Here is a 26,722-nt window from a genome sequence, read left to right on the forward strand (position 1 = left end):
CGGGCTGATTTTCACATTAGAAACTCTTATTTATTCAAATACAGCATATTTTATTAACTTCAAATCATTATGAGAATGTGCAAAATATATGCATAAGAAGATGTAATATATCAATTCGTTATCCACATAGGCTAAATGTACAAAATTAAAATATTGACAATTCTATAAGGGTCATTTACAGTGTGTATACATTGTTCTAATATAATATCAACGAAAATAACACAATTTTGAATCGAGCTATTCCCACCCCTTTAATAAAAATCGAAAGTTGGAACGACTGATTGGCATACAGACATACCCACACAGGTAACTTGCTATGGTTTAAAAATATGTTGCCTGGACCTTAAAGCCAATCAATGGCAACAAGGGGCGGAGAATGCGTTGGCCGTCAGGTTGGTAGGATAAGGAATATAATATAGAGAGGGGGATCCAATCCGGTTTCAGCTCGTTTCCGTACGTAGGCCTACTGATGGAACATTTATGTTAGTTACAGTGTGTTCTGAAGGTACTGACTGAGTTACATCGACCACTTTCAGAAGCCTGCACTGAATTTTCAGTAACTGAGAAGGCTAATTTGTTATCTAGACAATACAAGTAAAGCAGCCATGCCGAAAAGAAGCAAAGTAAGTTGGATTGTGTACCTTAATTTAAACCTTATTTTACAATATAATTTAACACAGGAAGTGTTTTATAAATACCTGCAACAATTGCATGTACGCTAAAATATGCTTGATACAATGTAACACTTTTGCTCTAAAGTCTGAATGTGTCTTTGTGTGTCTGTCTTGTTGATATGGAAGTGGCGCCTTTTTACTTAGTGTGGTAGAATTTTCCATTCGATCTCACTTTCTCCTGTTAATAATCCGTACATAACAAACTATCACAGCTTGTGCTTTTTATATAAGTAACGTAATCATTTAATTTGACGCATATATTGGGTATTTCATTAATGTAAAGTAGCTTAAAAGCCTTCTCAGCAATGAGATCAGACAAAGGGGTGTAACCCATCAGCGATGTAAGTAAGCTACATGTTGCCATTGCAGAAATGCGTGCATGAACTATAGGATATTTTGTGAATATTGGAAGTGCTTTAAATCGCCTACATAGTACGTTCACGTTTGTATTCAAATACTTTTAATAGCCCCGTTTTAATCCTAAAAAAACAGACGCTTGTGGCATCCTATATTATCACTTTGTGTCCTGTGTGCAGTAAAGCGTAGTGTAATGCGCGACACCCTATGGCATGGAAAGGTACAGTCTTTGGAGTGTCATGGCAGCCCTTGCAAATACGAAAGGCATCGACAACTCATCGTTATGTATCACTTAAATGAGGTCATATAAAAAAAAAAATTAAGAAAAAGACAACCTGAATTATAGGTGGTCACGGTAATAAAAAAAAAAGTTTTGCTATTTGTTCGTGCGTATTTCCTGTCTTTGCTTCCCTAACATTGAATTTCTCTGGACATGCACGAAAGCGCATACGGGATCGTATAGGGGTGGTTCAGCGAATTATAGATATTACTAATGGCGGGAACATACAGTAGACTGGTTGACATGGCGGGTGGATGGATGCCTCCGTGTGTTGCTGGTGGATTGAGGGGGCTGCTATGTGGCCTTTATGTTTACAGGCTACTAAAGCCTGACTAACATACTGTTTTACTTGTCGCTCTCCCGGTAACTGGTACCACAAAGGCTCTGTTTTTGCATCATGACAATGGGAAAAGTCAAATGGCATAGTAATGTAAATACGTTAGCCTACCCTCCCCCACCCAGTTTCGGATTACATAATCCTCGTTAATTTGGGGGTGGAGCGGCGGGGGTACAGCATGTGCGCCCCTCCCCCTCCCCAAGCATTACAGTCCCACTTATCCCGGCAGCTCCCGATCCATGATTGTGCGATTGTTGTTCTTGGTTTTTGCTAACATTTTATTTTCTCTCTCTCCCCACCCCCACAGGCAAGTAATGACACTGAAGTCGAGGTTAGTATTGCATGCTGTTATATTTGTTCATTATAAATAAATACTTTTTCTGCAATAACTGATAACTTTTTTGTTTTTCTCACCAGCCAAAAAGGCGATCCACGAGGTTGTCATCAGTAAGTTTACTATATATCATAATATTTATATGTTGTATAGCCTATTTATGATCTGTTCAGTTAATAGATGCTATTGTCTATTTGTAATTGGACTAATTATCAAATATTAATTATTTTGCAGAAACCCACTACTCCGGCTAAACCAGAGCCTAAGACAAAGGTGAAAACAAATGTTGTAGTGGTCAGCTTTTGCTGAAACCAAAAAGCAACCACATATTATGCGTACTGTGCACTTTTACATTGACATGTAATCTCATGTTTGTCTGTTTTTTGTAGACACCAGTCAAGGCAGCAACCAAGCCCAAAAAAGTAAAGGAGGTAGTAGAGAAGGTCAAGCCTGAGGAGAAGAAAGAAGCTCCTGAGGAAAAAACAGCACCGGCAGAAAACGGAGAGACCAAAGATGAGGAGGCAAGACTTGTTGGTTTAGTTTAAATTATACTATATGCCATGCCACTGATATATACAGCATTCAAAATCAGGAGTATTAGGTATTACACACTATTATAATTGGCATTGACAACTGTTTGTCCCCCACACACAAAAATATTGTGTAACCAACAAGACCTAAAATAACTATCCTATAATATGAGACTTATTTTTTTCCATCCCCCAGGAGGCAGCAGAAGAGGCAGATGCTGATGCAGATGAGCCTGAGAAAGAGGAGGATGAGGCAGAATAATAAGCTTACACTTTTGCCAGTGCTCCCCGTACCTCCTTTCTTGTACAATGCAGAGGAATATTTTTATCAACTATTTTCTTAAGAAAAGGCAGGTTGTGTAGTAGTAAGATTGTAGAAACACTTATTCCCCCCCCCCCCCCCCCCTTTTTTTTTTACACCTCTGGAAGAAAAGTTATGGTCATTGTGTGTTTCCCTTTTCTTTTGTAGTCTGGGGCAGTTGTCAGAGGGAGGGGGGCAGGTTTGCAGCAATGACATGCAATCATGTCAATATCAGGAATTTGTTATTCAACTGGGAGAGCTTGTCTGACACTAACATTCCATAGGCTTTATGAGGGACAGTTTATTTAACCTGTATTGTATGGGGGGGGGGTTATACACAATAATACTTGTTTCATTTTTGTTTATAATGGGTAGGAATGTGGTGACTGTTTAAGCTGTGCTCTATGAATATTAACTGTTTTATGAATCCACAGTTATGATTCACCATCATCCTCCCTAGTACATGTACTGGATTTTTCGTCAGGCCTGTGCATTATGTTAAATGTTGTTTGACTCTGTTCGGTGATGGCATTGCAATAACATTTGATATAGCTGCTGTAAAACTAAGGTTTTTTTCATAATTTCTATGCAGTATGTAATGGTACGTTGTGAGGAATGGGGATGGTTCATGTGTTTTTAGCCAAGCTAGTAACATGAAATGCATTACAGTGTTAAACATACTGGTTGTAGCTTATCCTTTTGGGGATACTGATAAACATGACTGTAATTTCACTTAATCTTTCAAGTGAACATAGCAGCTGTAGCAAGATTTACATGTGGTTTTAGGATTTTATGTACAGTATTTCTCCTTTTTTTGTAGCTGTATCTGTGTTATGATTGATATAAGCGTGTCAATTTAATTAAATGGTTGTAATTTCTCTGTTTTCTCTGTTCTCTTATTGATCACAAGTGAAATAAAACCTGTATACGTGTGATATTCTAATTCAGATACTTACTATGTATGCATTGACTAAATACTCTGTAATATCTCTTATACCATATTGATTGAAAATGTGTGATTGTTTTTTGGTGCTTGCCAAATATTGAGCATATGTCTAATTCTATTAGGCCAGTGTAGCCATACACCACCTCAGGCTATTTGACAAGTAGCTGTATGACGATCACAATATTTCAGGGATTGTCAATTTGTGGCCCGAATTAGTCCCGTTATTGATTTTATCCCCGCCCCCAAGTTTTCGGAATAAATTCTCATAGCCTACAATGATCCGTTGGGCTTTTTGTGTAAATTTGCAGAGTGCACATTATTTATGTTCCGGTCCCCATCATCCGCTCAGAAATTATTATTTTTCTCCAAAAAATGAGCTGAATCTAGTTAATGTCCCATTAACTATTTCAACCAATTAGCTACCTATTAATAACAGTTGTAACTACTCAGTTATACCTACTTATGAAACGTTCATATCTGTTGCATATGTCATTATTTTTTCAATATTACTTTTTTTTTAACACAAATTAAATTTGTTCTACCGTAAATACATAGCCTAGAATGGGTCGTGTCTTGAAGGGATGCCGCTAATAAGTGACTTCAAAACTTTCATATTTGAATAGCATCGGGGAGGATTTTTGAGTTTTAACTAACCTTATCGTTATAAGGAGTGGACCAAGATGCAGCGTGGTATGTTTCAATCCTTTATTTTGGAATAGAAAACTTTAAACGAACAAACGAAACGTGAAGCTACTATAATGCTCACAGGCAACTATACATAGACAAGATCCCACAAAGCACAATGGGAAATGGCTACCTAAATATGATCCCCAATCAGAGACAACGATAAACAGCTGCCTCTGATTGGGAACCATACCAGGCCAACATAGAAATATAATTCACCTAGATAACCCACCCTTAAATCACACCCCGACCTAACCAACATAGAAAATAAAAGCTTAATAGGGGATGGTCCGGGTGGGTATCTACCGTCGGGGGCGGCTCCGGTGCGGGGCAAAGTACCCACTCCGCTAGTGGACACGTCGCCGGAAGTACCGGACCGCGGGTCGTCGCCGCAAGAACTGGACCGCGGGTCGTCGCCGGAGGAACCGGACCGCCGACCGTCTCAGGAGGCTCCGGACCGCCGACGACAATGAAACATGGTGAAGCCCCAAAATTGCCCTTAATAGAAGCCTGTGTTTCAGACAAAAGGAAGTGGATAGCTGCAATGCTTTACTTTCCGGTGAACGTAAAGGCTCTGGAGCAACGAACCGTCCTTGCTGTCTCTGCCTGGCACCTCTCCACTGGGATTCTCTGCCTCTAACCCTATTACAGGGGCTGAGTCACTGGCTTGCTGGTGCTCTTTCATGCCGTCCCTAGGAGGGGTGCGTCACTTGAGTGGGTTGAGTCACTGACGTGATCTTCCTGTCTGGGTTGACGCCCCCCCCTTGGGTTGTGCCGTGGCGGAGATCTTTGTGGGCTCTACTCGGCCTTGTCTCAGGATGGTAAGTTGTTGCTTGAAGATATCCCTCTAGTGGTGTGGGGGCTGTGCTTTGGCAAAGTGTGTGGGGTTATATCCTTCCTGTTTGGCCCTGTCCGGGGGAATCATCGGATGGGGCCACAGTTCTCTCCAGTACTTCTCCTGTCTTATCTGGTGTCCTGTGTTAATTTAAGTATGCTCTCTCTAATTCTCTCTTTCTTTCTCTCTCTCGGAGGACCTGAGCTATAGGACCATGCCTCAGGACTACCTGGCATGATGACTCCTTGCTGTCCCCAGTCCACCTGGCCGTGCTGCTGCTCCAGTTTCAACTGTTCTGCCTGCGGCTATGGAACCCTGACCTGTTCACCCGACGTGCTACCTGTCCCAGACCTGCTGTTTTCAACTCTCTAGAGACAGCAGGAGCGGTAGAGATACTCCTAATGATCGGCTATGAAAACCCAACTGACATTTACTCCTGAGGTGCTGACTTGCTGCACCCTCGACAACTAATGTGATTATTATTATTTGACCATGTTGGTCATTTATGAACATTTGAACATCTTGGCCATGTTCTGTTATCATCTCCATCTGGCACAGCCAGAAGAGGACTGGCCACCCCTCATAGCCTGGTTCCTCTCTAGGTTTCTTCCTAGGTTTTGGCCATTCTAAGGAGTTTTTCCCAGTGTTAGGAATTTTATGAATAATGACTAAACAATATCTACATTTTAAATAGAACTATAACTAATGAAACTTATACTCTGTTTTATTATATTTGATTAATAATATTAATTCATAAGGGAGGGATTGTGGAGCATGAGACAGGGGGTAATTAAATAAAATAAATACCATTCCAGCTAGGTTGGAGAAGACTGGAATTGTGGGTTTTTTAAGTAAGCAGAAAGGGGTGTTAACCGACTCAACTTAACTCTGGGATGTTTAGATAAGGCAGTGTGTTTTCTTAGGTTTTCCATTAGCTGGAACTGTCTGCTGAATGGTGATGGATGAAAACTTCAGAAGTTTTATCTTGATTTAACTGTGTGTCTGGAGTGAGAGAGCGAAGGGGTGGGAATACATTTTTCAACTTTTGTTTGGTCCTGGTTGATAGGAGGAAGAACATTTTATAACCTATGACGTCATATTTTGTATATAAACTGTTGTTCGTGGTTACATTGGAGCGCGCTACGAGAATAAATACTATTATCTAATTTTGATAAGACTCTGTCTATTTTATGCAAATAAGAATCTTACATATTCTCATAAAATATACTAAGTTAATTCAATTAATGAAAACATATTGGAATTATGAAATTACATTTAACACCCAGCCACCGTGCTTCTACACCTGCATTGCTTGCTGTTTGGGGTTTTAGGCTGGGTTTCTGTACAGCACTTTGAGATATCAGCTGATGTACGAAGGGCTATATAAATAAATGATATAAATAAATTTGATTTGAGTGTGGTGAGGAGGCACAGGATGTACTGGACTTTGGAGGCGCACTAGAGACACAGTAGGTATGGCCGGCGCAGGTTATACTGGGCCGTGGAGGCGCACTGGAGGTCTGGAGCGTAGAGCTGGCACAACGCGTCTTTCTTTATTTGATGATATACATCTTTCTTTATTTGATGAACACCCAAAAAACAACAAACTATAAATGACTAACATTCTGCAGGCTTCATGCTTCACAGTAACTATACAAAATCAAGATCCCACAAAGCACAATGGGAAAATGGCTATGTCACGACTTCCGCTGGCGGTGCTCGTGCAACAGTATAACTTTAGACCGTCCCCTCGCCCATAGCCGGGGAGCGAACCAGGGACCCTCTGCACATGTAACGGATGTGAAACGGCTAGCTTAGTTAGCGTGGGCGCTAAATAGCGTTTCAATCAGTGACGTCACTTGCTCTGAGACCTTGAAGTAGTAGTTCCCCTTGCTCTGCAAGGGCCGCGGCTTTTGTGGAGCGATGGGTAACGACGCTTCGTAGGTGTCAGTTGTTGATATGTGCAGAAGGTCCCTGGTTCGCGCCCGGGTATGGGCGAGGGGACGGTCTAAATTTATACTGTTACATTGGTGCCGTGACCCGGATCACTGGTTGCTGCGGAAAAGGAGGAAGGTCAAAGGGGGGTGAGTGTAACGGATGTGAAACGGCTAGCTTAGCTAGCGTGGGCGCTAAATAGCGTTTCAATCAGTGACGTCACTTGCTCTGAGACCTTGAAGTAGTAGTTCCCCTTGCTCTGCAAGGGCCGTGGCTTTTGTGGAGCGATGGGTAACGACGCTTCGTAGGTGTCAGTTGTTGATATGTGCAGAAGGTCCCTGGTTCGCGCCCTGGTATGGGCGAGGGGACGGTCTAAATTTATACTGTTACACACACATCAACAACAGTCACCCATGAAGCATCGTTACCCATCGCTCCTCAAAAGCCACGGCCCTTGCACTACTTCAAGGTCTCGGAGCAAGTGAAGTCACCGATTGAAACGCTATTTAGCGCGCACCACCGCTAACTAAGCTAGCCGTTTCACATCCATTACACTCACCCCCCCCCTCCCCTTTTGACCTCCTTTTCCGCAGCAACCAGTGATCCGGGTCAACAGCATCAATGTAACAGTATAACTTTAAACCGTCCCCTCGCCCATACCCAGGCTCGAACCAGGGACCATCTGCACACATCAACAACAGTCACCCATGTCTAAAAATAAGTATTCCTAAAATTGTCATAGCACTAATATTTCGCCTACTTGTCAATTCAATTGAAGCCTAGGAGAACGCTTCCTGACGGAATGCATAGTGCCAACTGTAAAGTTTGGTGGAGGAGGAATAATGGTCTGTGGCTGTTTTTCATAGTTTGGGCTAGATCCCTTACTTACAGTGAAGGGAAATCGTAACGCTACAGCATACAATGACATTCTAGACGATTCTGTGCTTCCAACTTTGTGGCAACAGTTTGGGGAAGGCCCTTTTCTGTTTCAGCGTGACAATGCCCCCGTGCACAAAGCGAGGCACATACAGAAATGGTTTGTTGAGATCGTTGTGGAAGAACTTGACTGGCCTGCACAGAGCACTGACCTCAAACCCAACAAACACCTTTGGGATGAATTGGAACCCTGACTGCGAACATCAGAGCCCGACCTCACTAATGCCCTTGTGGCTGAATGGAAGCACACAGCAATGTTCCAAAACCTAGTGGAAAGCCTTCCCAGAAGAGTGGAGGCTGGTACAGCAGCAAAGGGGGGACCAACTCCATATTAATGCCCATGATTTCGGATTGAGATGTTCCACAAGCAGGTGTCCACATACTTTGGGTCATGTTGTGTATTTACATGAAGTAAGAAATGTGGGCCTATCATGCCATATCTCCAGACAAATGTCTAAAAATAAAAAGATAATATTCCTATTATTGTCATAGCACTAATATTTCGCCAACGCAATTGAAGCCTATCGTGCACTGCACAGGCTAATACTGCATTGTTCTCATCAGCATTGCATAGCCTACTTGTCTATTATACAAATGGATGCATGGATATTTTTCTTTATTTAGTTGAGTTATTGAAACAAAGCCTAAATAGTGTAGCTAAGTGAGTGTATCAAAGACAAATTGCATCGGGTAAAATAAAATGTGACAGATTTACATTTTTGTTTTGCCATCACATATGACGTCATCAACAAGACACTCGACCTTGTCGAAGACAACAACAATGCGTCTTTATACTATAGTTTCGCATATATAAATCGCTTTATTTCGTAACATTGACCCAAAGCTTTCTAATGTATTCAAATAGAATATCAGTTCATTTAGAGGGCGAGCGTCCCTTTGTCTTTGTTGTAGTCGAACAAAAAATAAAGAGTTGTTCCCCACCCCCTATTTCCTCTGCTGTGGCGGAAGTAACTCGTATTGCTGAGGCCTCATCCTTCCAATGGCGACTGAAAACAGGCTGATTAGAAAGCGGGAGCAACTGTGGAGGGGGTCAGAGCAGTGTAACCGAAATTAAATAAATATATCATACTCTCACTAGTCATAAAGTTAGTTTAAAATTGTAGACCCACCAAATCACGGCCGATTCAATGGCCAAAAGTCGGAATATTTCGCTCCTTGAATCAGGTAAGGCGAATATAGTTGCCTAATTCATTGCTTAAATTATATATAAATCTTGATTTAATTGATATCCAATTGTGCTCACTATTTTATTATATTCACTTACAGAGCTATATTACCTAATTTCACGTTTTCTAACAACGGGTCCATGTCAGAGCGCGGCTGAGGTAAATTGGCGTGCCTTATTGACAACGTTTTTCTTACTATTCAAAATTGTTGGCGAAAAGTTCATGAAAGCAACACATTCGAAAAACCTATTTTTGTATCTATTGCAGGTTCTAGCGAGCGAACTAGAAGAATATCAGGTGTGTATTCCGGTAGTAGCGGCGTTCTGCCGTCGGTGTATGTAGCTACTAGCTATCCCGATTGGACTGGAACGTAGAACTTGTCTCACTCACGAGTTTTAATGCTTCTCTGACCGCCTCACTCGTTTGACATCACATGTTTTTACTAACTTAATTTCTGGCAGTATTTCTAGCATCTTGAGTGTTGTGATTTACACTAACACGCACCTTTTTGGATAGCTTTTGCCTTGCAGATTAGACTGGCAAGGAAATGAACATCCAAGATCTTACGAAGATTTGGTAAGTCTATAATCTATAGATGTAAATTAAATGTCGAATATCTGTTATTGTTGATTGACAGCCACGTTGTGTCCATGCATAGGCTATTTACTCTTTGTTCTATTCAGCTTTATTCGTTGTTACATTCTTGTTACATAATAACCTGATTTAAACTTTTACCGGTATGTAGGATTACTTATTTTTGTATGTTTCGAAAGCTTAACGCTGTAGTATAGAAACACATTTAACACATTTAACTGTATCTGTTGTACTGCAGATAGGGTGGGGACTCTTTGGGTTCTGGCTACGTCAGGACACCACTGTTGACCAATCCACGTCCTTAGAAAGGCTGTAGTTGCGTTATTTTCCTTGTGACCTGTGTTATGATTCGTCGGTTGATGAATGTGTTTTTACATAAAACGTTCTGCCCACAAAGAATACAGCACACTGGTGGAATGAGATCCGATGTACATGAAGAACCCAAGTTATGTCAGTGATTATTTTTTTTACCCCCTAGAAAAATAAATGCAATTTTCTTACAGTACCACTGGCTGACAGTCTATTAGACAGAAAGACTATGATGATCTAAATAATAATATATAGACAGTGTGGTTGCAGTACTGTAGTTTCACGATTCCTGGTGTCATTTGTATTTTTATTTTTTCATTTAGCAGATGCTCCAGAACGACTTAACCTATTCGGCTCGTGGATTTGAAACAGCAACCATTTCAGTTACTGGCCCAATGCACTTAACAGCTACCCAAATATAAATATACAAATGTTGTGATGGCTTGATTGAAGAAAGAACAAAGCATGCATAATGGTTTAACAATGAAAGCTGGATTAGTAATTCTGCTCATCATCAACACTATTTTTGATCCCATAGGTTGCAGCCAACGGACACATTGCACCTGACCATTTGCTGCAGATCTGTAAGAAGATTGGGCCGATTCTGGACAAAGAAGTGCCATGTGTTCCAGGCGTACATTCCCTACTGGGAACTGGGAGGCAGTCCTTACTCAGAACTTCAAAAGGTACAAAGCTTTACATGCATCTTGATTGAGCGTGCATTCTAAATGTATACATCAGCAACTATTTGTTCTGAAATCGAATTGTAAAATGAAATGATTCAATTACTTATTTCTTTCCATCTCTTCCAGGTTACGGCAATGTTCGGAGGAAAGGCTCATCATTTGCTGCCCTGCACAGAGGGAGACCACCAGAGATGCCTTTGACCTGCAAGGATCCTCCAAATCTAGGTGGGTATTCCCTGACACAGGATTGACACGTTCACACATTATTTTCTATTCATGCCAGTGCTGTAAATTCAACTTAACGCATTCTGTTGTTTTCTGTTAAAATGATTCTGTTATCATGTTTGCACTCTGAATCATAGTGTTTTGTCCTTCACAGTGGAGGTGTACAGAGGAAGGGAGCTAACAGGTACTCAACGGTTCAGCACTGTGAACCCTGTGAGCAACTATCAGCACATGCGGATGCACAGGAGGATTCTGGGTCATCTGTCTGCAGTCTACTGCATTGCTTTTGATCGGACCGGTCTCAGGATTTTCACCGTGAGTTTTGTCGTCATAAAGATCAAGTTCTTGGGGGAAATCATGTTAGGTGGTATACCCGAGGCTCATCACTTTATCTACCTTATCAAACCCTACTTTCAAGGGCTCGGACGACTGCTTGGTGAAGATATGGTCTTCGTTTGACGGGAGGCTTCACTCCACCCTGCGAGGACATTCTGCTGAGATCTCAGACCTGGCTGTCAGCTTTGAGAATACCTTGATGGCAGCTGGCAGCTGTGACAAAACCATCCGAGTGTGGTGCCTTCGTACCTGTGCCCCTATGGCTGTCCTACAGGGGCACAGTGGATCCATTACCTCCCTACAGGTAGGAGCTTCCATATTCCTCCAACACCCTTATTATGTTTCGATCGACTGTAATGTTAGCCGGGCAAATAGTATGTAAGCTAATGCTGTCCACAGTTTTGCAAATGTAGGACACTATGCAACAGTGCAATGCGTTAACTGCACACAGCACTTTTTAACTCATAATGTACATACTAAACCTGATTGCTTCAGCAGCTCACATTGGACTTCTAGTGTGATTTGCTGTCTGTACCGTAGACATCCCTCAGTATAGGGGATGTCTACATAAGTATATAACTACATAAGTATATCTGGAACAGCATTTAACTTTGTGAATTACATCTGTCTCAGTTCTCACCGTTTGCCAAGGGCTCAAAGAGATACCTGGTGTCCACTGGAACTGATGCAACAATCTGCTTTTGGCAGTGGGATGTCAATAACATCAATTTCAGGTGAGTTTCAACTACTGGTAATTTGATTTAGATAGTACTTGCATCCTGAAAATGACATAAATCTGAAACATTTACACTCTGTTTATAAAGTGATCGCCCGCAGAAGTTTACAGAGCGACCCAGGCCGGGAGTTCAGATGGTGTGCTCATCATTCAGTCCAGGTAACGATGTCAAGATAGCAGTTTTGTGTAAAATAATGCTTTGGCTCATTAAATACATTTCTACAAATTGATCATACTATTACACTAACCATAGCTGATACGATTTTAACAGAAGTATTGATTCAACTTTTTACCTCACCAACTGTTACAAGTTATTCTAACATGGGTATATAAAGGCTGAACCAAACTGGGATAAATTGATAGTTTTTTTGTTTTATAAAACATTTTAGGTGGTATGTTCTTAGCAACGGGAAGTACTGACGATGTCATCAGAATATATTACCTGGGAGGTGGGAACCCTGAAAAAATATCAGAGCTTCATGAACACACGGTAAGATCCTTTTGAAGAGCAGATAAACCATCACATAGCAGCGAAAAGCTGAACACAAGAAAATGAGTTCCTAAAATAAATAATCATTAAATCCATTGAAGCTTTAATTTACAACGAATACAAACAATGTTGATGTAATATTCTAATCATCATTGTTGTCAATATATGTTCTAATTTTTAGGACACGGTCGACAGCATCCAATTTTGCCACTCAGGAGAAAGGTATGATCAATGTGATTAGTTGAAGCACTCACCTTAGCCCAACCGTTTTCATGAGGATTGCCTAGAGTCCATTGTCTTGGTTTGCCTCGTCTCGTAGGTTTGCGAGTGGCAGTCGAGATGGCACAGCACGCATCTGGAGGCTGACTCAGCGTCAGCAGTGGAGGAGCCTTCTTCTCAACATGAATGCCACTCTACCAGGGTAAGGAATGAACAGCTTGCCGGCACCATTACATACACCTACAAATGCTTGTATCTGTTTTTATCCTTTCATATCAACTTTCTCCGCAGCTCAGAACACGCGACCTGTGAGGAAAGCTTTTTCAAGCCCAAGGTCACCATGGTAGCGTGGGATCGCCATGACAACTCAGTAATCACAGCAGTCAACAACCATATCCTCAAAGTGTGGAACTCCTATACAGGCCAGCTGCTACATATCCTTAAAGTAGGAGCAACTGCATTGTCTTACATTCTATTTTCATGAACAGTGCTGTCTCACAAAGATAGCTAAGGACATGTTGTATCTATGACTACTAGTAGTGTAGATGAATTTCCATCCTTCAACTATTTGTATATAAATAACTGTTGAGGGATAGTCCTAGATTCTTTAGTCAGGAGGACATTCTAGTTCTACTGTTTTTCCCCTTGCAACTGCTTGTCACTGTAAGCATGCTTTTCAGGAGCATTTCCTCAAAACATTTTGTCCAGTGACTTGGCAAAATAGCATCAGACAGTGATTTGACCTGACAGCTGTGTGATGCTCTGTGCAGGGCCATGAGGCTGAGGTGTTTGTCCTGGAGCCCCACCCCTCAGATCCCAGGATCATGCTGTCTGCTGGCCACGACGGAAACGTCTTCATCTGGGACATCGTCCGGGGCACAAAGACACAGCACTACTTCAACATGGTGAGGAGGAGCCACGCACCACAGAAGACAGTAACATCCATTCTCTCCAACTATGACTGACTCCATCTTGGTTGCTCTGTCTGCCCTACAGATTGAGGGCCAGGGTCATGGTGCTGTCTTTGACTGCAAATTCACTCCCGACGGCCAGCGCTTTGCCTGCACAGACTCCCACGGTCATCTGGTCATTTTCGGCTTTGGGAGCTCCAAGCCATACGAGAAGGTAAGGCTGGAGCTCCTACTATATCTATGCATAGGAAAGAGTCCTTTATTCAATGGTTTGAGGTTGACTGCCTGTCTGTCTTTGTCCAGCTTCCAGATCAGGTGTTTTTCCACACCGACTATCGGCCACTGATCCGGGACGCCAACGGCTTTGTTTTGGATGAGCAGACCCAGCAGGCACCCCACCTCATGCCCCCTCCCTTCCTGGTGGATGTGGATGGGAACCCCCACCCCCCTAGATACCAGCGGCTGGTCCCTGGGAGGGAGAACATTGCAGACGAACACCTGGTGCCTCAGCTGGGATATGTTGCCACAAGTATGTAAACTAGCATTTACGAGACAGTTGTAAGGCAATATGATCCTTTTGTTTATTGGACCACACTAAAATAGCAGTTGGGCACGTGTGGATGGGTGGATTTTGTTTGACCAGTGCAACTACCATCTGTTTCTCTGAGAGTTTGTGAGTGGGTGGATGTGTTAATATGTTTGAGAAAGTGGTTGTTACTTAAGACCCTGTTACTTAAGACTGTCCATGTTGTCCCCCTCAGGTGATGGCGAGGTGATGGAGCAGGTGATCAGTCAGCTGACCACAGACCACGAGGAGGCCACGGCCAGACGCAGCATTCTGGACGACACCATCAGGCAACTGCAGGAGCAGCAGGACAGGCAGAGCAGACCAGGGACACTGGCCCCAGCCCCCAGCACCCCACGCAGAGGTACTGGAACACACCCATACTGTCAGTTCTACTAGCAGTATTGTGTGGTGGCGTGCAAGATAACATATTCCTAGCTCTTTTACTTTCTATAAGCTACAATTGCTCTGGGGCATGCTCAAAAACGTTGTATTCCTACATGTTAATGGTCGAGGACTCTATTGGAAATGGAAAATAATTTCAAATCCATTATGGTTGAAGGAATGATTGGGTCCTGGACAAGCAGTGATGTTGTGTTCCCTTCTCTCCCACTCTGTTCCCAGCATCGGTGAATGAGCGAGGTGCAGCTGAGGTGCAGTCGTCCCCTAACGTGGGTCTGCGGCGCAGTGGGCAGGTGGAGGGGGTGAGACAGATGCACCAGAATGCCCCTCGCAGCCAGATGGCCACGGAGAGGGACCTGCAGGCCTGGAGACGCAGGGTGGTGGTACCTGAGCTCTCGTCCAGCAGTTACAGGTGAGACCGACATCCCTCAAACAACAGGGGTAGATCATCTGTATAGTTAGTTATATAACACAAAGGATGTCATGTATATAAACAAGCCTACTCCTGAATGGTTCATCGCTAGATCATTATTCCTGAAATGCAAGTTTAAATTAAATGTGTAAATGATCTTAGTTACCAGGATGACTTCCGAATTACAAAAGGAGAGGAGGAGATTGCCTTATACAATGCAAAGAAACGCCGTGTGACATACGGCAGTTGTAGAGTAAGTAGACATATATTTATTACTTTTAAAAATCATGACTGAACACAGGAATTTTTAAATGATACTGGCGTCATACCTGCATTTCTGCTTTGCTTCTGCCTCAGGATGATTCTGAAGATGAACTGCCTTACATCAAACGAGCACAGTCCCGCAAAAAGCAAAAAGTCTTCCAGCAGAGCAGAGATGGCATTGTGGAGGAATTAATCGAGTTCTCCTGTGAGGAGGGAGAGGGGACCACATCAGAGGTACATTCTATGCTTTTGACGTGTCCGTTAGAGAATAACAAGCTATTTTGGAATATGGGTGAACGAGGTCCATCTTGCCATCTCCTATCCCTCCTCTAGGACCATGAGATGGAGGGCAGTGAACTGGATTCATCCAATGAGGAAGAGGAATGGAAAAGTGACAGTTCAAGGTACAGATAAGCTCCTTGCTTCTCTTGATTCCTTGCAAGAGGTACATGACGTATGTCATATTGTTGTTTCCCTTGGTTTAATGCTAATATAACTTGCGTTTCCCATGACAGCCACTCGTCCAGTGAGTACTCTGACTGGACTGCAGACGCTGGGATTAACCTGCAGCCCTCCACTCCCGTGTCATCACGGAAACGAGTTCGCCGCCAGCTTAGCAGCTCGGAGGAGGAAGAGATCGAGGAGGAAGAGAAGCAGCAAAGTGAGGATGAGGAACGACCACCTCAGAATAGCAAGCAGAAATCCAAGAAGCCCAAGGTTAGCCACTGTACTAACCTGCATATTTTCTATCAGTGCTTGCATCCTGTTATGGTATGACAAAAAGTAGTTTCACACTTCTCTATTGAATATTAAATAAATCTTACGTAATTGTTCATTTGTATCACAGCGGCCTAAAGCCAGGCCGTCGATCAACAGAGAAGTCTCCAACGAGTTCAGACCCTCCACGTGGATCACTGATGTCATTCCCAGGAAGTCTCCCTTCGTTCCCCAGATGGGTGATGAGGTACGTGGCTCTGTCTGGACCATATGTCTCCCCTACTGTGTTGTGTGCATCTCTGATGTCCACATCAAAGGAGGCTTGTGGGAGGAGCTATAGGAATGGCTGGAATGGAACGGTGTCAAACAAATGGAAACCACATTTCCATTCTAGCAATTTCAATGAGCCTGTCCTCCTATAGCTCCTCCCACCAGCCTCCTCTGATCTAATTACTGTTACCCTCTCTGTCCCTCAGGTAATCTATTTCCGCCAGGGTCACGAGGCGTATGTGGAGGCGGTGAACAGGAACAACCTGTACCCCATTAACATGGAGAAACAGCCCTGGAGGAAGATGGAGCTGAGGGTAAGAACTTATCCACTCTGCTCCAAACTAGGAAACGGATGAATCTGTCTTCCACTGATGCGGTAGAAAACAGGCTAGTGTGTTGAGAGGGCCTGTGTATAAAAGGACATTGTTGAAGAGTAACTTGACGCTCTCCTTCTCTCTACAGGACCAAGAATTTGTTAAAATAACTGGGATCAAGTATGAAGTGTGCCCTCCGACACTCTGCCGCCTGAAACTGACGCTCATTGACCACGGCACGCGCAAAATCACAGACAAATCATTTTATGTCAAGTAAGTGATGCAACCGCTTCAAAGTGTCTAACATTAAAGATGAATGTACACAGATATTACCAGAGCCATTTGGTAACTTTGGACTTCTGTACGCCTCCCCTCAGGTATCATGACATGCCAGATGTGATTGACTTCCTCGTGCTTCGGCAGAGTTATGACGAAGCACGCAGTAGAGTCTGGCAGCCAAGTAAGTTAACAATACATCTCTCCTCGGGTTCCTCACACTACTCAAGGTCCAGTAACATATGAGATGAACAGGTCAACATTTCGATACAATGTTTTCTGCATTCCCCCACCTAAAATGGTAACATTCCTCACTGCAGATGACAGATTCCGGTCTGTAATAGATGATGCCTGGTGGTTTGGGATTATTGTTTGTCAGGAGCCATATCAGCCTGAATATCCAGACAGTCATTTCCAGTGCTTCAAAGTCCGGTGAGAATGTATTAAAGTGCTAGTATGATTGGGTCTGCAATGTTGGAAACCAGTCAAAATGGTCCCCAACGGTTGATGCTTCTAACCTGCTTGTCTTTGTTTTGTTGCCAGATGGGACAATGGCGAAACGGAGAAGCTAAGTCCTTGGGATGTGGAAGCTATTCCAGAGGATGGTAATTTTAACAGACTCTGTTGTAAATGGGACATTCTAGTACAGTATTTGGTAATGGACTATATGGCAACAATGGTGTGTGCTCTTCAGCCCAGCAACCTGAGTGTATAGGTGGAGGGGTTCCAGTGACAGCAGAGGAGATGAGAGAGGTCATGTATAAACCCCAGACAGGAGAGTGGGGTGAGAGGAGCAGAGATGACGAGTGTGAACGCATCATAGCAGGCATTGACCAACTCATCACTGTCGGTAAGCACCACTGCATTTTGGTACTACTTCCTCCTCAACAGACCCTGCATTGTATACCATTCCTAGATGGGCTAGTGAGCTTTTGAATTTAAAATGTTCTTTTCCTTCTCATTGACAGATATTGTAGCCCCATTCTCTGGCCCGGTGGACATAGTTCAATACCCAACTTACTGCACGGTGATAGCCTTCCCCACAGACCTGAGCACCATCAGACTGAGACTGTTGAGTAGGTTCTACAGGCGACTGTCCGCTGTAGTTTGGGATGCCAGATACATTGTGCACAATGCCCGGACCTTCAATGAGCCAAGGAGCAAGATAGCCCATTCAGCAAAACTTATCACAGATGTCCTGCTAAAGTTTATCAAGTGAGTTATCCAAGTGTTATTGAGCTCAAACTTTTATACAGATACATTTTTAACAACTTATGTTGCCTTTTTATTTCCTCAGTCGACCTAGCTGTACAGATATCATGGAGATCTACAATGCAATTGAAGACATGGACTACACGGATGATGAGGTAAATCAGGTTTTTATGGTGCAAGTCATTCAAACCTTGCTCTGAAATGTTTGGGATGAACTGATGTTGATTTGAATGTCTTTCACAGGACCTGGAAGAGGCACCAGGCACCTCTTCTGGACACAGACTGTGCCAGGTAAGTAATGAAAGATTTATTTAAAATCATCAATGAAAACTGAGGGAAGTGGCTGGGAATGTTATCTTGTGTCTTCCTTCATCCCAGCGCTCTTCGGAGACGGTACCTGACCCAGACTCCTGGAAGGGGCAGTGCAAACGCCTGATGAACTATGTCTTTGAGTGTGAGGACTCTGAGCCCTTCAGAAAGCCTGTGGATCCTACCTCCTACCCAGTAAGAGAACAGAGAGTTCTACTGTAATAATGACTGGCTTTGACAGAACTGTTGATCGAATGGGACTCATGTCTGTTTGCAGGACTACCTTAGCATCATTGACACTCCCATGGACTTTGAAATGGTGAAGGGGACCCTTGAGGAGGACCGTTATGAAAACCCCATGGAGCTCTGCAAAGACACACTTCTGATATTTGCCAATGCTAAAGCCTTCACGCCAAACAAACGCTCAAAGGTATTTCAGCTCTTGCATTTCCAAACCATACAAGTGATTCCAGTGTAAAAAATCCTACCTTGATCAAAAACTTATTGAGTTGATTTTTCATTTACAATTTGACATTGGTCAGGTTCTGGATTGTCATCAATCTAGTGACTAGGACCTGATGCCAAATTGGTGTGCTCTACATATTTTTTATCTCCTATGTCCCCAGATCTACAGTATGACTTTGCGGCTCTCTGCATTCTTCGAAGAGCGAATCAGAACAATCATATCGCAATACAAAACTGCTGTTAAGAGCAGCGAGAAGCTCCGCCGCAGCCAGAGGTTCCGAAAGAAGCTTCAGCACCACGAGTCTGCTGCACCCAGCACTGACACCACAAGGTAGGCCTCATTTCTACTGCCCACGGACCTCATTGGGCTTAAGGAAATGTACTTGTCCACATGACGTACAGCACTTCTAATTCTATTATTATTTCCCTTCAGTCAAAAGAGGACTGCTCTAAAAACTCAGGAAAAGGTGGAAGCGGCGTCGACGACCAAATCTACCTCAGCCAAAGTGTCTGCTCCTGAGAGAACCAGGAGGAGGAGCCACAGCAGTGACAGCTCAGGTCACAGCTCTTCTGAAGCTTCCTCAAGGTCAGACTCTGAGATTTACAGTGAGTTATATATGAGTGACTCTGAAGAAGAGAAACGCCCGAGGTCCTCACAGCACCATCACAGCACAGAGACCAGGGGAACCAGAAGAGTCACCAGGAACAATGGGGCAAAGAAGAAAAGTGAGTATTTCACATAAATCCGGCAGAAGGCAGCTAGCTCTTATTAGCTGTCCTTCTAATAAAATCCCTGTTTTTGATGTTTTATTTCAGTTGCTGAGAGCGAGAGTGAGTCCTCCAATGAGCGGGAGGAGAGTGAGGACAGTGAGAAGTTGTCCAACTCAATGTCTCACAGATTCCCCAACAGGTCCAGCACCAGGCTAACCAGAAACAATGCTGTTAACCATAGGAAGCATACCAAATGGCCAGGTAAACACCATCACACCACAGAGCAGATATTTTTTGAGTTATTATATGATTATTAGCCATTAAAATGTTGTCGCTGCACTGTGTCCAGAGAGGGGTTCCCAGATGAACGGTTATAGCAGAACATTTGGGCGAGAGAGGCGACGAGGGAACGACTCTGAGAGATCACCATCCCAGGGTACAGACACTTACCGGGATGAGGAGGAGAATGTGGGCCGCAGGACATTGAAAAGGAAGACTGCCAGGGCAGCCGTTAACAAGATGAAGCTTCTGGAAGCCTCTGAGGAAGACGAGGGTTCAGCCTCTGAGGATGAGGACAAACATAGGCGGAAAAGCAGCCGCCATGCGACCCGAGTCAGCAAACGCACTGCTGTGATCCAGAGCAGCTCTGAATCCGAGGATCAGTCATCAGCCTCTGGATCCGAGGATCCGTCATCAGCACAGAGTAAGCACACAGTCAGTTTAGACCGGTTTGGATCAACTTTTGTTTTCAAGGATCTACTGTACCAGAACCACAAAAGGGGGCATTCTTTGAGAACAAATTTCAACACTATATTCTTTCTCTCACCTATGTTCTAAAAAAGGCAAGGATTCATCGGGTGATTGGGAGAACAATGAGGACAGTATTGAGAGTGAAGCTTCATCCTCTCGTTGCCATCAGAATGGAGAGAGTAAGAACTCCAGCAGCCGCAGGATGACCAGACAAGCTGCAGTGACGGGGGGTAAGGGTAAGAACTACAGGCATACTGTAGATGCTTTCACAGTCAAGGCTACTTTCTCTCTGCCTTTACTCCAATTTCATTCATTTGTTGCTGTAGTGTTAATGTTTCTATCTCTTTCAGATGATTTGTCTCATGTAAATGGCTACAGCACAAAACATCAACTGGCTGATAGTAACTCTGAGAAAGAGGATGAGGAGAGCTCTGATGGTGAAGAAGGGGAGGAGGAAGAAACTATTGTGTCTCAGAAGTCCTCCAGAAGCACCGCAACTGCTGCAGTGAGCAAAAGTAGAACTTGCATTACCAGTTATGTGGCAGAAGAGAAGTCTGGCTCCAGAAAGAGACAACACACAACACGAGACTACAATGCTCAAAAGCACCCTCACAAAAACGGGAGGAGGGTGGAGAAAGAACATCCTAAAGACTCTGAGAAAAATTGTAAATTACCATCAAAAAGCCAAGAGCAAACATCTGCCTCAACCCACAAACAGGATGGCCCTGAATCAGAGGAACTCAGTGACACTCCAAAGAGATCAAGCTCTCGCAAGAAAAGACTGAAATCTGAAGAGGAGGAAGATGGGGAGGAAGACGAAGCAGACAGCAACCTTTCATACGATGAATCTGAGGGAGAATCCAATAAAAAAACTCCATTGCGAAACAAAAGGCAGTCTCGCAATGACTCTGCTTCAGAGAGCGAGGAGGAAGTTGTACCCAACAGGAGAGCAAGGAGGAAACTGCATGCTTCCTCAGAGGAAGAATCTGATGGGAAGGAGAAGCATAGCCCTAGCATGCGGCCTTGCCTTCGAGCCCAACCAAAAAAGAAATATATCAATGAAGACTCTGAGGAGGACTTGAACTCTGAGATGCAAGGCAGTTGTAAGAATGGGAAGAGCAAAACTGTTTCACATAAAGGATATCAACGCAACCGAAGAAAAGCCTCCCCAGCTGCTACAAAACGACAGTCCTCTTCCAAGAGAAAACGCATTTACACCTCAGACTCCTCAGAGAACCCTGATGAAAAGAAACAGTGCGTGCGCAAGGCTAAAGCTAAGCGCTACTGTGATAAGGACGAGAGGGAGGCAAAAAGATCCAACTCAAAACATCCCAAGAAGGAATCTCGATCCAAATCAGAACCCGAGGACTGTAATAGTCAGGAAGATGCCTCTTCTCAAGGGTCAGAGGATGAGGAGGAGGTTGAGTGTCCGAGATGGAAGAGACGTTTGGATCGACAGAAACGCAAGCGAAAAGAAAGCTGCAGCAGCAGTGCCCACAGTTCTGCCTCTGAAAGCGAAGAGGAGGAAGAGTCCTCTGCCTCTGAGAAGTCCTCTGCTAGCTCAGGTTCCCAGAACAGTACAAAGAGAAAAAGCCACAAGAGGTCAAGGGTCAGCGAAAAGGGTGCCGTCCGCCACTCTCGACAACGCAGGAGGGATGCATCTGAGGCAGACACCGACCAGTCGTACAAGGAACCCCAGAGTGAAACACGTATCAAGACCCGAAACCGTGGCAAACGGACGGTGACATATCACGACAGCGAATGAAGGACTTGGCGCAGCAGGCTTAGCCAGAACGAGACTAACTGGAGACCTTGAAGACACTTGATCGCCACATTAAGGTAGTAGCACTGGAGCCCTTTCAAAAGGAAATGCTGTGAATCTGTTTCATTCAGGGATATTTATATTTTCTATGAAAAAATAATAATAAATGGAAAAAAATAAGGTAAAAAAATGTATGAATGCAAGCATTTGAACAGCTGGTTTTCACAAGTGTGTGTGTATATATAGAGCAAACCACCTCCCATTCTGCTTTTGTGATTTGGCCAGCTAAATAACCGTTCGGGGGAGCATTGTCAGCTTGGGTGCTATCTTAATATACCTCTGTTTAATCAAGCATATTTTGCTGGTTTGCACTAAGAAACACACTGTAAAGAGGTATTTCATACACTAGTTTTGCATTAGGAACTCAGGGGTCAACTAAGTTTACCGTAGTCTCAGAAATGCAGTCTTGGGAGTTAAGAGTAGGTAGGGATAAACATTTCCAGGATGGCGGATTCAGTCCAAGCACACTCGCTGAGACAACTAATCTTCTTCACCCTCCTTTTGACTTCAACACTCCTTTTGTAAATCCACATTAATTATCCTTTAATGTATTGTGTGGTGACTTGTTGATATGAGCCAAAATGTACAAATTTGAATTCCTAGTTTTCCTCCGTTTTGTCTTCATTTTTTCATTGTTTATTTTGCAATATTTCGTTGTGTATTCTAGTCATTGATTGAGGTGTAAATATGAGATTGAGTGATGTGGTTTGGGGATCACTCTGTAGCAAACCATTGCTTATTTAAATTTGAGTATTCATTTTCCTTTTGTATGACATTACAATGCATTGTCTTGCCACATGTCACAAATTGGTACCCTTTTGCCAAGTACAGGAAACCAAAAAGTACTTATTGCAAAATACTGTGATTTCTCATATTGGGAAGACATTCTAGTGTTGTTCTGTATTATGTACGCTCAGTATTAAATTCATTTTCTGAGATTTTTGCCAGTGTTCTGGGGGGGGGGGGTCTTGAACTGCAATTGCATTGACATTTTTGCTTAATGTTTTTCATACTTTGATACAAACAGATTTCACAGGGAAAAGTTCCTGGTACTCAGTATGGTTGTGGAGTGCAAGAGGGCTGTTTTTTTTCTGGTTAATAAAGACATCAATTCAAGGCTAATGTTGTATGTGTTATCAATTTCAGTGTTGGTCTTGACCACATATTAAGTGTCTCTGTCGGATAAATTTTGTACTGATACGTTTGTGCTCAGTCTGACAGTGAGGACTTAATTTCTTCCCGAGACCAGCTGAAAAGAGCAGAGTAAGGAAACACATGATCAGCTTCCATTGTCACAATGCATAAAACCGCTTTGCCAGACTAAGTCTATACAATTCTGCCTTGAAACATTAATACAGTATCTTAACAGCATATTTATTATAAACATGTTTTTTTTTTCGCAGTGGGAACCTAATATGAGTGCACTCTGTATAGCACAGGCCCGTTGGTGTAGTGGAGTTTAAACGCAAGTATAAACCCTATACCCACTTCTTTTCAGTGGCTATTGCGTATACTTAAGGAATAAGGCATAAGGGGGTTGTGTTATGGCCAATATACCACTGCTAAGGGCTCTATCCAGGCACATCGCGATGCGTCGTGCGTAAGAACAGCCCTTAGCTGTTTTTTTGGCTTTGGGGGTGACCCCCCTAAGCATGAGAATGTCAGTATAATGAAAGTAGCAAGGGCATCAGCCTTCTGAGTGGCGCAGCGGTCTAAGGCAGAGCATCACATTCAGTGCTAGAGGCGTTACTACAGACCCGGGTTCATTTCCCGGGTTGTGCCACAACTGGCCATGTCTGGGAGTCCCATAGGACAGAGCACAATTGGCCCAGCATTGTCTGGGTTAGGGGAGGGTTTGGCCAGTGAGGCTTACTTGGCTCATCGCGCCCTAGTGACTCCTTGTGGTGGGCCGGGTGCTTGCGGTCTGACCCCGGTCGCCAGTTGAACGGTGTTTCCTCCGACACATTGGTGCGGCTAGCTTCTGGGTTAAGCTGGCGGGTGTTACACATTGAACAACAACAAACAACAACACAGAGAATAAACAAACAATACAGTCAATAACACAGTAGAAAGAAGTCTATATACAGTGTGTGCAAATGAGGTAAGATAAGGGAGGTCAGGCAATAAATAGGCCATAGTGGCGAAATAATTACAATTTAGCAATTAAACACTGGAGTGATAGATGTGCAGAAGATGAATGTGCAAGTAGAGATACTGAGGTGCAAAGGAGGACAAAAATAACAGTATGAGGATGAGGTAGTTAGATGGGCTATTTACAGATGGGCTATGTACAGGTGCAGTGATCTGTGAGCTGTTCTGACAGCTGGAGATTAAAGTTAGTGAGGGAGATATGAGTCTCCAGCTTCAGTGATTTTTGCAATTTGTTCCAGTCATTGGCAGCAGAGAACTGGAAGGAAAGGCGGGCAAAGTAGGAATTGGCTTTGGGGGTGACCAGTGAAATATACCTGCTGGAGTGCGTGCTACGGATGGGTACTGCTATGGTGACCAGTGAGCTAAGATAAGGCGGGGCTTTACCTAGAAAATACTTATAGATGACCTGGAGCCAGTGGGTTTGGCGACGAATATGAAGCGAGGGACAGCCAACGAGAGCATTTTTGGTGACAAAACGGGTGGCACTGTGATAGACTGCATCCAATTTGCTGAGTAGAGTGTTGGAGGCTATTTTGTAAATGACATCACATGAATGAAGGATGCTTTGTTGCGAAATAGGAAGCCGATTCTAGGTGTAATTTTGGATTGGAGATGCTTAATGTGAGTCTGGAAGGAGAGTTTACAGTCTAACCAGACACCTAGGTATTTGTAGTTGTCCACATATTCTAAGTCAGAACTGTCCAGAGTAGTGATGCTGGATGGGCAGGCAGGTGCGGGCAGCGATCGGTTGAAGAGCATACATTTAGTTTTACTTGCGTTTAAGAGCAGTTGGAGGCCACAGAAGGAGAGTTGTATGGCATTGAAACTCGTCTGGAGGTTAGTTAACACAGTGTCCAAAGAAGGGCCAGAAGTATACAGAATGGTGTCGTCTGCGTAAAGGTGGATCAGAGAATCACCAGCAGCAAGAGCGACATCATTGATATATGCAGAGAAAATGGCGGTTATAATATCGTTTAGGACCTTGAACGTGGCTGAGGTGACCAGCCACATGACCAGCTCGGAAACCAGATTGCATAGCGGAGAAGGTACGGTGAGATTCGAAATGGTCGGTGATCTCTTTGTTAACTTGGCTTTCGAAAGACCTTAGAAAGGCAGGGCAGGATAGACATAGGTCTGTAGCAGTTTGGGTCTAGAGTGTCTCCCCCTTTGAAGAGGGGGATGACCGCAGCAGCTTTCCAATCTTTGGGGATCTCAGACAATACGAAAGAAAGGTTGAACAGTCTAGTAATAGGGATTGCAACAATTTACGCTGATAATTTTAGAAAGAGAGGATCCAGATTGTCTAGCCCTGCTGCTTTGTAGGGGTCCAGATTTTGCAGCTCTTTCAGAACATCAGCTGTCTGGATTTGTGTGTAGGAGAAATGGGGGAGTCTTGGGCAAGTTGCTGTGGTGGGTGTTAACCAGGGCAGGGGTGGTCATGTGGAAAGCATGGCCAGCCGTAGAAAAAATGCTTATTGAAATTCTCAATTATTGTGGCTTTATCGGTGGTGACAGTGTTTCCTAGCCTCAGTGCAGTGGGCAGCTGGGAGGAGGTGCTCTTAATCTCCATGGACTTTACTGCAGGATGCACATTTCTGTTTGAAAAAGCTAGCCTTTGCTTTCCTATCTGCCTGTGTATATTGGTTAGTAACTTCCCTGAAAAGTTGCATATCGCAGGGACTATTTTATGCTAATGCCGTACGCCACAGGATTCCATCCAGCCCTAAATTTCACACAGCTTTTCTTTCTACATTAGCTGCAGTGAAATGTCTCCACACATCAGATAGTGCCCGTGGCATTTTCCTGTAAAGATTAGATTTTTTTTTTTTTTAAATGCCAAGGTTGGTGAATACTTTTGCAAGGCACAGTATGTGGTGTATGTGGGCTGGCTGGTCGGTCTGGCTGAAATGTTATATAGAGGATGTCTTAGTAAAGACAGTTGTTCATTTGTTAGGCGATTGGTTAAAGGTGCAACACAATATTTATTAATAAATGACCTTTCATCTAGTTCATCTAGTTCTTATTAACCACTTAAACATATTTTGTAATGATCTCTTACCTAGCTTGATTACTGTGGGCATTTTTGGTAAATAGAGACTGTGGATTGTGTAAAAAGTTAGGAAATTAGCTTTAGATGCCCCCCCAAAATGATGGGGAGGACCCCCAGGCCCCCCTGCCACTATTTTGAATGTCTAAAGAATATATATGTTGCTCTGAAATATGAACACAGAAATACTGGA

The 26,722-nt window shown here is 43.5% G+C and overlaps 2 protein-coding genes across 4 annotated transcripts; both read left to right on the top strand.

Moving 5' to 3' along the window:
* Positions 1–373: 373 nt before the first annotated feature.
* LOC139382743 (high mobility group nucleosome-binding domain-containing protein 3-like) lies at positions 374–3,691 on the top strand. Its single transcript, XM_071126859.1, has 6 exons — positions 374–623; positions 1,956–1,979; positions 2,066–2,095; positions 2,217–2,255; positions 2,372–2,503; positions 2,709–3,691. The coding sequence occupies exons 1-6, from the start codon at positions 606–608 to the stop codon at positions 2,772–2,774; spliced, it is 309 nt and encodes a 102-aa protein (XP_070982960.1). The 5' UTR covers positions 374–605; the 3' UTR covers positions 2,775–3,691.
* A 5,414-nt stretch (positions 3,692–9,105) lies between these two features.
* LOC139382316 (bromodomain and WD repeat-containing protein 3-like) lies at positions 9,106–23,453 on the top strand. 3 transcript variants are annotated; one of them, XM_071126228.1, is made up of 41 exons: positions 9,106–9,334; positions 9,437–9,495; positions 9,604–9,633; positions 9,853–9,912; positions 10,778–10,925; positions 11,052–11,150; positions 11,305–11,465; positions 11,569–11,790; positions 12,120–12,220; positions 12,311–12,381; positions 12,612–12,712; positions 12,894–12,934; positions 13,032–13,133; positions 13,223–13,376; positions 13,702–13,836; positions 13,928–14,056; positions 14,146–14,371; positions 14,604–14,771; positions 15,032–15,221; positions 15,384–15,474; positions 15,579–15,719; positions 15,819–15,889; positions 16,001–16,202; positions 16,333–16,449; positions 16,679–16,786; positions 16,935–17,059; positions 17,164–17,246; positions 17,383–17,494; positions 17,606–17,667; positions 17,757–17,912; positions 18,031–18,277; positions 18,360–18,429; positions 18,518–18,565; positions 18,653–18,778; positions 18,861–19,013; positions 19,210–19,379; positions 19,482–19,774; positions 19,865–20,020; positions 20,109–20,462; positions 20,602–20,745; positions 20,860–23,453. In XM_071126228.1, exons 1-41 carry the CDS (start codon positions 9,298–9,300, stop codon positions 22,272–22,274), a joined length of 6,678 nt encoding a protein of 2,225 aa, XP_070982329.1. In that variant the 5' UTR covers positions 9,106–9,297; the 3' UTR covers positions 22,275–23,453. The 3 variants fall into 3 exon arrangements, with proteins under 3 accessions (XP_070982329.1, XP_070982330.1, XP_070982332.1); XM_071126229.1 differs by having other exon boundaries at positions 20,602–20,739; XM_071126231.1 differs by lacking the exon at positions 9,106–9,334 and adding an exon at positions 10,328–10,380 and having other exon boundaries at positions 9,434–9,495.
* The last annotated feature ends 3,269 nt before the right edge of the window (positions 23,454–26,722 follow it).

This window comes from Oncorhynchus clarkii, chromosome 24 (genome assembly GCF_045791955.1).
Source record: "Oncorhynchus clarkii lewisi isolate Uvic-CL-2024 chromosome 24, UVic_Ocla_1.0, whole genome shotgun sequence".
NCBI lineage: Eukaryota > Metazoa > Chordata > Actinopteri > Salmoniformes > Salmonidae > Oncorhynchus > Oncorhynchus clarkii.